The sequence below is a fragment of the Rhopilema esculentum genome, chromosome 11, assembly GCF_057945365.1.
Source record: "Rhopilema esculentum isolate cy_ngs chromosome 11, ASM5794536v1, whole genome shotgun sequence".
In the NCBI taxonomy this organism is placed as follows: domain Eukaryota; kingdom Metazoa; phylum Cnidaria; class Scyphozoa; order Rhizostomeae; family Rhizostomatidae; genus Rhopilema; species Rhopilema esculentum.
Genome location: NC_142825.1, coordinates 2,336,819 through 2,348,126, shown reverse-complemented (window position 1 = coordinate 2,348,126; position 11,308 = coordinate 2,336,819). Strand labels below are relative to the sequence as shown.

The following is an 11,308-nucleotide window of genomic DNA, read 5'->3' as shown; positions in this document are numbered from 1 at the left end:
TTGTTTACATCAAATACTGACTTAGAACTAAAGATACTAAAAGCTTGTGTATTGTATTCCTATATTCCAAGTATGCTTGAAGAAAGAGGCAGACAGGGAGCAAGAGAAGCTTGACAAGCAAATTCGAGCAAATTCAGCGATTTCGGCTCCCTTAAAAATTCCGCATTTCAAATGGCAACAACATCGAATGCCTTTTTTATACTCTTATATTTTTTATTTTCTTTTTTGTTTCATATTATATTCCACACATTGACGAATTACAAAGGACGATACTGCAAGGCGTAAGGACTTTTCACAGTGGCATTTCTTCCGAAACACATTTTTTTATTGTTAACTTTTAAAAGAGTTCCTTTTCATTCAATGTTTCCTAATTTGTTTCAAATAATTAAGTAAAGCGTCAAATTTGTCAGTTAATTGCGGAAATATTGCTACAGTGTTGGCGTTCGTTGAAAACTTTACTAACTTCCCATTCCCCCTTGTTTGTGTTTCAGGCACCTTATTTGAAATGGGTCGGGAACAGGGGCTACTGCCCTAAAAAACAAATATTACTCCCCCTGCGCCGAGGGCGGATCTAACATCAAGAGGCGACGCCTCACGGAACTGCGTTCTCAGCTTTCAAACAGGGCATCCGGTCCGGTCGTTGCAGCGTGTCCTATTCAAACTGTAAATAAGTAGCAAAATATCACCGATTCATTGCCACCAAACAGACTGTTTGTACCTGCAAAGACAGACAAACTATCAAGCAAGATGAGCGGCTCCAAGGATTATCAAGGTAAATAATTGCACCGATTTTAAGTCTTATTTAATCTGTTTGCTTAGGCCCGGAAAGTCCTTCCAGGGCTCCTGGGTGTCGCCTCCCCTTCCGTGAAAATATTGTCATGTCACTTTCGAAGTAATGCTTTTATAAAACAATATCGAAAGCGATGTAAGAATATAATGTGAATTTGTTTAGGGGTCATGTACATGAGATTTCTGCTTTGTTTGCTTCATGTTTTTAACTTGATAAGTGTCGCCCTTTGATCTGCGCTTTTGTTGAAAACGAACTGAAAGCAAATGTCTTTTATCAATCCAAATAGTTCTCATTCTTGGACGTTGGCGGGTCAAATGCTCATACATTTGGTTTACCTCAATTTCTAAAGCGAAATTCGTGATTCTTTTTCTCTCATACTAGCAGTGTGTGGCAAGGTATACATTGTACATATCAAATTTATCTTGTGTACAGTCACGAACCATGAACAATTTCTCAGTTTATCTAGTCTTCCTCTTATAATTTCAAACTAAATATTTAACTTCAACCTGCAGAACTTTGAAAATCTAAATGAATGTTTGCTAAGGGATTATTATGATACAAATGACTCTCAAATATTTATCATTTTATCAAAGCTTTTTATTAATCTAGAGGAGCTGTGATAAAAACGATTGCTCTCTTCGCATGTCGGTGAAAATAGGTCTCCGTAAAAAAGCTTCTCTATGAAAAGATTGCAGGTCCTTTTCTTGCATGCTTGACAATTAGAGTCGAGAGATTATACAATATTTTTTGGCTGGTGGTACCAGGGCTTATGCAGGGGCACCCCAAAAACATTTAATTAGTCAAAAGTTTCAGAAATTTTTTCTCCTTTGCCAAAATTTGTAATCAAATTACATCTAAAAGCCTCTTTTAAGAGTAGCCTGCGCACAGACCTGACTGGTTGCCCCAGAGTTAAATTTAGTTTAATGGAAATTTGTGTTTCTATTGGGGCCTGAAAACACCAAAAGCAAGCTTCTACAGTGAGCAAGCTCATTCTCAGGGTGAGTCCAGAAAAAAATCACCCAATACAGGTATGCAATTTTCATGGTTCCCTTCCTGCCCATGGCCCTAGGATTGTCACCCTAGCTACCCCCAACCCCCAGTGCTGCTGGGCAGTGGCGGACACCTCGAAGGATGAGGGGGAGGGCGACCGCCCCTCTAATACTTTAGAGGACAATTGTCTTGTGTTTCAATTTTGTTTCAATGGGTAATCAAGTTATCTTAGCGACCATCATTTTTACATTTTTCAATTTTTAGGTGAAAGCAAATATGTGACATTTTTGCCTCCCCCTCGTGTAATATGCAAAGCAAACTTGAAAATATTTTAGCTACAAAAATTATGACAAGAAATTGGTTTGTATCACTCAGAAACTCTAGACTTGACAATCTTTGGGGGGATAGAACCAGGGGTGGACACTTGGTCAAATATTGGGGGGAAGCCTACTGTTTTAATAAGATAATGTAACATTTCCCATTGTTCTAGAACATAAGACCATTGTCGCCTAAAGTATTGGGGGCGGTGGCCCATGTCTGCCACTGGATAGAACCACCCAAAAATTGTACATTAAAGTTATTTTTGGCTGTGGCTTTGCACCAAAATCATATAGATATATCTTTAAAGTAAATGAATGTAGATTAGAGTGTAGTTTAGTGGGAGTTTCCCTAGTTCAAGCAGCCATTACCCCTCACCATCTATCAATCACCACTAAATCATTGAATGATAATAGAGTAAAGTACCAGGAAGTCGGAAAAAGGGAATCTTTTTATCCTGGAAAAGGAGAAGAGAAAACATAAATGTCTGGTAACCTTACCTTTCTCTTTTGATAAGGGATTTCTATTTGGGATCTTTGGGATATTTGGGATCTACACAGTTTGATGTGAATTAGAATCTAAACTTTGGTGATTAAAAGAGAGGCGCTGCCTAAAGATACCAAAACTCATCACAGGGCCGGAGATGAAGGGAGGGTTCAATGCCCCCCACACCCTTTAACCAAGAATTTTACTGTATGAATTTACTTCCTTGCTCTAGCATTGCATGTCCCTAAAAGCAGCTTCAGTTGGACCACAAAATCTTTAGTTTTTCAGTTAAGTTGTCTATCAATAGTTGGGGTCTAAATTTTTTTTTCATGTGTGTCTTCGACAGTAGGTTTATTTTTACTACTCTGAAAAGTCATGCTATGCCACTGGTGAAATTCTTTGCATTATGATCTTTACCGATAATAGGCTTCACATGTTCAAATGGTTAAGGCAAGTCACTTTAGTTTTAATACTGTTTTGGCCCCAATAGCCAAGTTGTTCACAAATTGTTACAAGTCAAACCGCACCTATATCTGAGATATAAACAAGTAAATATATTCTCCTCCTAGACTCGAATATTAGCAACCAATAGCCATATTAGCTTCAAATCTGCGTAATGGTAGGCCTTTGTTTAGAGACAACCTGCAAGCCATTTTGCATGTCTCTCAGGCATTTAAACACATACCAAAGAATACTTGCCTGGAAAAGGTTCTAATAATGAGTTTAGAATGCAACTGTAATAGCTCCCTTTTTTGTTAGTTGAATAGGGCAAATTGGCCCCTCCTAGGAATTTCCTCTGTGCTGGTAAGAACTTTGCATCATAAGTCCCACCTCCAGCCACATATATGTGCTCAGAAAATTTTATTGCGTAGAAACAATTCTAATGTCAAAATCATTTTGTAACTTTAGGCGGAAAGGCCTTTGGACAACTTCGTCAAACTCAAGAAAATGATCTGGATGCCATCAACCTGGTAAAAAGATTGGAATGTTTTTGTAGACTTAGGTTTTTTTAACAAAAGCAAATGTATTTGACTTATCCTTATTTAATGAAATATATTTGCGACTTACTTAATTCACTTATTTCCAACGAGACAGGTACTCACAAGCTTTTATTCATGGGGATGTGCCCCAGTGTAGGGCTTATTGACATAGGGCTGTCATAAGGTTCTCTTGTTGATTTCTGGAAATTCCAAAGAGGGTTACATATAGACCATAGCAATTTCCGTGGTAGGGTTTAAAATGAAAGAAAATGGCTTGAAATAGGTCGATCTACTTGCCATTATTTCCCAACCTTTTCAAACATTTTCCGTGTTTCATGTCTCTCCCCCATTACCCTAGCAAAATTATAGTTAAGTTGCCCCCTGGCTATTTTTACGGAATTCCAAAAATAAAACTTGTAAACAACACTTTTTGTTATCGATGCAATCCGGAATTCTGTTTTCAAAAGTCTTGACAAATATAAGAGTGGATGCAAATTTGTGTGGTTAATGCTTACAAATATTAATTCATTCTGGATTCCCTGCTCCACAGTGTAAAATTCGTTCAGCAATTTGCCACCACAATTTGAACCTCTGCAGATTTGATGGGTTGCTCCTGCTAGTGCTAACCTCGTACCCAGGCAGATTTTTATTTTTTTGCTGTCAAAGTCACGCCCCGAAAAAACCTTAAAGGATATGACAAAATTTAGAAATAAAAGCAAGAAAGTTGAGAAGTTTCAATGTGAATTTTTGCCAGTTTAATGTTTGGTTTCAAGTTTTCCGAAGACATTCGATGTAAAATTAGGCCCAGTTGTCTTGGGGAATATATGGGAAATCGATTGTTTGTAGCCCTGATGTCTAATGCTAATATAAATTTTTAAGATAATAAATGTGACGATCAGAAGGAAAATTAAAGCATCTAGGGGCACGGATTGAAAAGCAGTGATTGCAAGGTACTATATTGCAAAGTAAACGAAGAGGTGTGTTGACAGGTACGAAAAAAGTAACATTGTCTATAATGAGAGTTTTTCCACACAGAACAAGGCCTAACCACAAAAGTTCGCATCACATTAGTAATAAGACAGACATTTCTATTTATCAAACTAAAAAAGCCCACTGCTCGTAAAATATCTTCATTCATGTTTTATGTATAACTTCGAGTCTTATGTTAATCGGTTGGCATTTTGAACTGCCCTCATTTTCGATTAATACTAACCTCATTAGGGCAGGGGTATAAATTAGTGCGATGAAAGCTATTAACACAGATGCCGAGCTAATAAAAATTTGGAAGAATTTTCAATTTTTTCACCCAGTAAATGAACTAGCCAGATCTCGAGTAAACGCGAAGTGTCATTGAGCGAATTTTCCTTAATCAGAATTGGGATTTTCTTGACAATGAATAGGTTTATAACAAATGTGTCCGACATTTTGATAAATTGGTACGCCCCTTGATTTAGACTATCAATCAAAACAGTTGAAAGTGAAAATTTACCTTTTTGCTTTCACATTTGATCTTGAACTTGACCGTTACGTTATTGATAATCTATCTTTCCTAAGCAATGCAGTTTTGTAGATGGTTTTAATTCTTTTCCACCAATTGTAGCTGTACATGGACGATGCAGACAATCTTGAAGAATACCCGGACCTTGCAGAGAAGTTGGACGCCTACAAAAGTACACGAGAAAATATTTATTTTTCTCACTCCCCAATATTTTTTTGTTTTGCCGTCTCGTTATCTGCTGTTAGCTGGTGAATTTAAAAAAATAGCATGGGGAATCATCCAAAAGATGTTACACGTTGTGGGCCGCATTTTATGTTGCTGATGTATGTTTTTTTGTCTTAAGAGTAAAATATTTCGCTATAAAACGTTTAAATTATTAGATAAAGCATTTCCAATTCTCGGACTCCCTTTCCGACCAATTACTGGTCAACGGGACGCACATTATCATTTACTGCAGAGAAAAAGAAAATATCAGAGCAGTCCAAAAACAAATCTAAATCGAATTTAGAATTTTCAAAGTGTAAGCCAAAAATATTTTTTGAGAGAAAGCGCACGGTGGGCCGGATGTATGTTTTTTTGTCTTGGCAAATGTATCAATTTGTCTTATTTTCAATTGCTTCTTAGAACAATTTATGGAATTTGATGAAGATAATTCAGGAGATATCGGTAAGAAATTCCTCACTCTTTGTCTTGTTCAGCTTGTTCACCTTCCTTCAGGCTCATTCCTTTATCATCTAGATCTCAAAAAATAATCGTTAAGTTTAGCACCCTTAAACCTTAACATGACCACCGATTGTTCACATTGAACCCAATTAATTTTTTAAGTAAAACTATTACTTTTATAGATATAATGGAGTTGAAAAGAATGATGGAAAAACTCGGTCAAGCCAAAACTCACCTTGAATTGAAGAAAATGATTTCTGAAGTGGATACGCGGAATTCAGGTGCGTTGTTGTCAAATGTTGACCCGATGTGTCTGACAGAACTAATTCATTGAGGAACATAAATGTTTATTAAAGAATCCTACGATCCCCAATTTTTTACAGTTTCTCAAACAATGCTCTGAAAATTGTAAGAGCTTTAGGAATAAAGAATTTTGTATCTTTTCTGCATGGGAAATACAATTCAAGGAAATTATGTTATTAACTGTGGCATTAAGGGAATCGGTGCGTTGGGGATGGGGGTATCCCAGAAACCCTTGAGAATGAGCACACCCTATTACCTTACATTGAAGCCCATAGGGAAGGGGTTCTTAATTGTTTTGAGTGCCGGGCCAGAAAAACATGTGGATTTTCTCCAGGGGCCGCTGAGTTTGTTTTCGACTTTCACATAGCTTGTGTCAAAAAGTTGCACAAAATGAAGTTCGGATCTCATACTTACCAGGCTATTTTAGAGATAAGATTGACAGGCCTATTATTTCTTGTTAGATTCTATATTCATAAAATCTATATAGTTCGATTATTTTCATGAAATAAGTTTTGGAATGGTGGATGGGAAGAGAGAAAAAGGGAGAGTGATGTTGATATTTTGGAACATTATGCTGCCTTGATGTTAGAGGGATTGGCTCAATGTGCAATTCCCGACGGATTTACACGCCCAAGGACAGGGAAAACTTTCTGGGGGAAGGGGACTAAAAGCTTTAAACTGTAACACAATGTATAAAGCCAAAAAAATGATTGTACAAAAGTTTGCAACATGCGTTTCTTTTACCAGGCTGAATCAGAAGACAGTTGTGCTATTTTTAGGTTACGACGCTAATATTCGCTAGGTCGACTTAGTGCACTTGAAGTCGGATCCAGGGACGGCGAAACGTATTTTAAAGTGGGGTCAAAATTTAATGACTGTGTTTGTATTAAAAAAGGCCGCCACCATGGTTGACGGCAAGAAAAATTTTGGATTATAATAATCTAGGGATGGCCAGAAACTGCATCTAAAATAGAATTTGACGGGAGAAAAGCTAACGGTTCCATAGCTTTATCTATTCTAATGTTGACATGAAACGAAAGGGTCTTCCAAAGTTTTGCAATTAGCTTAGCATAACAGAAAATAATCAACTTTTTTACAAATGAATGGAACCAAAATAAGATGGAGAAAAAAAATCACAGTTTGGCAATGAAGCATTAGCCAGTGCCCTAGTCCACACACGCTGTCTCATACACATACGCTAATAAGCATGAACTTCATGAACTAAAGATTAATTCTGGCCTTGGGATCTCAGAAAGTGGAGAAAGGGGTGAGGTCATGGTCAATTTATCAACGACCTGTTGAATTTAATGAAAGTGAAAGTGAGTATAATATATATAAACAATCAAAACACTTTTACAGTTAATCAATTGCAATATCATTGTCCGATTGTGCATTAAACTTCGGAGGAAAAGCGAGAGATTTTGTATGTGGTCGAAGAGACAACAAGGGGGAAATGGTTTAGAGGTCCCATAGGTTCTTAAAGGACCAGACAAATATCTCTAGCATCAGAATGTATTGGCAAACATATTGTCAAAAGAGAAAAGATCATTTAATATTTGTTCCAGGTTACTAAACAAAAACCATTAGCAAATAAGGGTAGGATGGTCCTCAGAATGTTTTACCATTGTCAATCATAAGACTGAAGGTGGTGTTCTCTCATCATTTGAACCATTTAGTTTTGGGCTGTCGGTGCGCCAATCGCAAAGACGGCCATAAATGAAACGCCAACCGTTTTTGAGGGGGTTGAGAAGAAGAACAATGGCCTTCTTCCGCCGACTAGCAGCACCTTGTTCATGCAAAAAGTCGCAAGCCATACGGCCATTAACTAATGCACGAAAAAAAAGTAGAAAGTCAACATGCATGTAAATAAAAACCCCTGAAAATTTCTAGACAAGGGTTGGGTGGGCAGGGTCGCATAGGAAAAACCTTTCCTCTCCAAAGTCCAACTTCAAGTTATCGTGCAACGCGTGAGAATGAAACTGTGCTAAGACGAAGTTTATATACCCAAAGCCAATGCACACTTGCACGCTGGTTGCTTTAGCCGTATAAAAACACAATGTAAAGCTTACTCGAGCATCGCTACAATAAACACAAACTCCACAATTGTGCAATCTGTGCCCAAAAACAAAAGCCCAAGGGGCACCTAAAAGGCGTACCCTGTCACATATTAAACGTGATTAAATTTCATTTAATCAAGCTTTAATCTTTTACAAAGTATCCTTTATTCTAAAGTATCCTTATCTCGAGATTAGAATTAAATAGATACTCAGTGTTAGCCCTTGGGCCTTTATACAGGGTGGGCCTATATGTGGTGTAATAGGGTACATATTTACTGTCTGTCTCGAGTTTTGCCCCAAGGCCTGTGACAAATAAAACTGTTCGTAGTATTTGTACTATGTTATTCAAATGAATCTTTGTTCAGCCTCAGCTTCTCATTAATAAATAAATTACTGGGATATGCAAAGTGGGTTAATGTGTTACCTGTCTAATATTAACAATGAAACGTGTCTCCTATTTCACTTGAGGATTTTTCGTCGCCATAAAGATTAGACATGCCCAGTCCCTTATTAGGAAGAGCCAATCAGGCTGTGAGTTTCCGCCCTATGTGAGCATGAAGTAACATGCATGTTTGTCAAACTAGCTAATTTGCATGGGGCAGACTGTCTTTAGGCTCAGAGATAATTTCCAGGCCTATCTATTTTCTATATCTCATTGCATCCATCTTCTTTCAGGTACAATTGACTACAAGGATTTCTTAACCATGATGCTGGGGAAAAAGAGTTCCGTTCTGAAATTGTATGTTTCCTTAATCAAAGAATATGAAACTATTATCACCTCATTATTTAATGCATCAAATAGTTTTCAACTATCACATGAAATAGATGCTCGCTTTTCCGAAGTAGATGATGAAGGGAATAGGATGTAGGGGGCGAGAGAAAATTTTCAGTGATTTATGTTCAGCGATGTTTGATTGAATTTTGCAGTAGGTTTTTCCAGATTAGAGGTATAGATTTTGTTCTAATATTGTGAAACAAATACCCAGTGTATGATACCCGTCAAAGGTACACATTCATCGGTGCGTGTAGGGCCACTGAGAAGGGGCAAGGGGCAAGGGACTAGGGCCCGGTACCTGCAAAGGGTCTGTATAATGAAGCAATTTCCTGCGTCACTTTGCACCGAGGACAACATTTTTGTGTAAAATAACGAAAATATTGATTTTTAATATGGGATCAATTTGCTTTAAATCCATTATATTGTAGAGTATGCTTCGTTGCAAAACCTATTTTGAGGGGCCTTCTATAACGTCTTTGTAACATCAAATTAATAAGGGTCAGCGAAGAAATCCTCAGAATATTGGGTCTGCACGCAGGCTACCCTAGGACCCTTTACGTCTCTCTTTCCGCCTTGATACATGTGTCAGTAGCCGGTCTGAAGATAAATCATTAATGACTGATTATTTGTTACAGGATTTTGATGTTTGAAGAAAAGAAGAAAGGAAAGGAGCGGCCCAAAGGCCCAGCACCCAAACGAGATTTATCATCACTACCTTGACGCAGCCAAACCTCTTTTCCATGAGCATCAGATTTTTACGTCCATTGCTTACATTTCAAAATATTCTGAAAAAGGTTTAAATAAAATCAGCAGACATTTAATAAACAATATATATTTATACAAAATTCTTGCTTATTTCATAAAAATGGGGTTTTTTGATTTAATAACACATTTTTCTACACGATTATGTTAGTATTGTAAACGATTTTTTGTTAATTATATGCATGTTCTGGCTTTGATGAGTATTTCTGAAAATCCCGAACTTTCTTGCTGGATGCAGAGCTCTTATAAGTTTCAAAGTGAATACAGCCTTCGCTTTATTTGCGCCGTACAATTGTCATCTTTTTCGTGGTATCTCTTGTTAAGACTTTTATGCATTTTGTAGGTAACTTACAGGTAAGCACGCGTGCCTTTAAAGTAAGACGAGGCATCATGCAAAGTATAACATTTGTCGGATCATGCTACCTGTAAAATTTAGGTTAAAGTAAAGATGTTCTTATAAAATACAAAATAATGTAAGTCGAAGGACACATGTGGTGGCCTGTCTGACATTTTCTGTATCGTCAATTTCATAAAAAAATCCGAAGAAGTAACTAAAACTTTCGTATGTCTTTGTCGTCTTGCATACATACATAAAGCCAGGTTTCCATATAGCCGTAAGGCTGCCTGCGACTGCTTTCTGTCATCTTCCATCCCTACGGTATCGCCGGCAGATAATTCTTTATGGAAACGCTTTCTAACGATACCGCAGGCAGCTGTTTGAAGTGCCGTAAGACTGCCGGGAGAGCCGGGAGAAAGTTGAACGAGTACAACTTTTCCCGGCTCTTACGGCAGCCTACCGGTACCGCCGGCAGACAAATTACAAATGGAAACGCCTTGCCTGCGGCTGCCTGCGGCATTCTTTTGTTCAAACGGATCATGTGATGTGCAAGAACCAATTGAAACAGGGCTTTGTTGTTGAATTTTGCCCGCCAGTTTTTCCAGCTCAAACTTTACCTAGTTACCGGCATAGTTACCGATACCGCAGGCAATTGAAAACAGAACGTTTCCATTTGCCGGCGCTACTGTAAGGGTGGAAGATGAAAGATGGCAGAAAGCAGTCGCAGGCAGCCTTACGGCTATATGGAAACCAGGCTTAAGGGTGGAAGATGGAAGATGGCAGAAAGCAGTCGCAGGCAGCCTTACGGCTACATGGAAACCAGGCTTAAGGGTGGAAGATGGAAGATGGCAGAAAGCAGTCGCAGGCAGCCTTACGGCTACATGGAAACCAGGCTTAATCACCCTTGTTTGGTTTGTTCAACTTGTACTCAGCCAATCGCCATTAGAATTGACTTCATTCATAACATAGTCATAAAGTGAATTTGATACTTCAAGTGACGAGTAGAAAATTTTGGAAATTCTGTTCTTTTGTCAGAAGTTAAACGTATATTTTCAGTTAAATTTAAGTTGATTTAAGTTAATCTAACAGAACAGAAAGTTGATACACCAATCCAATTTACACCCTCTTTTGAAAGTATTTTAAACTTCTTTGTAAGGTATTTTTAACCCCAGGTTTGAACTAAGGACCACAATTTGCTTTCGAATTTGCCAATATTACGTTTTATTATGCCAGTGTTGCTGATAACATAAGGTTTGTGGCTATGGCTGTGTTGAGTCTTTTAACAGACCATTTTTAGGCTATATGGCCATATTGAGTCTATGAGCGCTATGCCACAATTTTCACAAAAG

At 37.8% G+C, this 11,308-nt stretch overlaps 1 protein-coding gene across 1 annotated transcript; it reads left to right on the top strand.

Moving 5' to 3' along the window:
- Positions 1-589: 589 nt before the first annotated feature.
- On the top strand, positions 590-9,814 carry LOC135693313 (allograft inflammatory factor 1). The gene is made up of 7 exons (XM_065211755.2): positions 590-772; positions 3,494-3,555; positions 5,165-5,234; positions 5,687-5,728; positions 5,908-6,006; positions 8,761-8,824; positions 9,496-9,814. The coding sequence occupies exons 1-7, from the start codon at positions 748-750 to the stop codon at positions 9,578-9,580; spliced, it is 447 nt and encodes a 148-aa protein (XP_065067827.1). The 5' UTR covers positions 590-747; the 3' UTR covers positions 9,581-9,814.
- Positions 9,815-11,308: the final 1,494 nt, after the last annotated feature.

Bases quoted from the DNA above. Each gene is read 5' to 3' on its own strand.
- LOC135693313 (XM_065211755.2), top strand. From the start codon at position 748: ATGAGCGGCTCCAAGGATTATCAAG. The intron at 3,556-5,164 runs GTAAAAAGATTG...CACCAATTGTAG, and splicing joins ATCTGGATGCCATCAACCTG to CTGTACATGGACGATGCAGA. The intron at 8,825-9,495 runs GTATGTTTCCTT...TATTTGTTACAG, and splicing joins AAGAGTTCCGTTCTGAAATT to GATTTTGATGTTTGAAGAAA.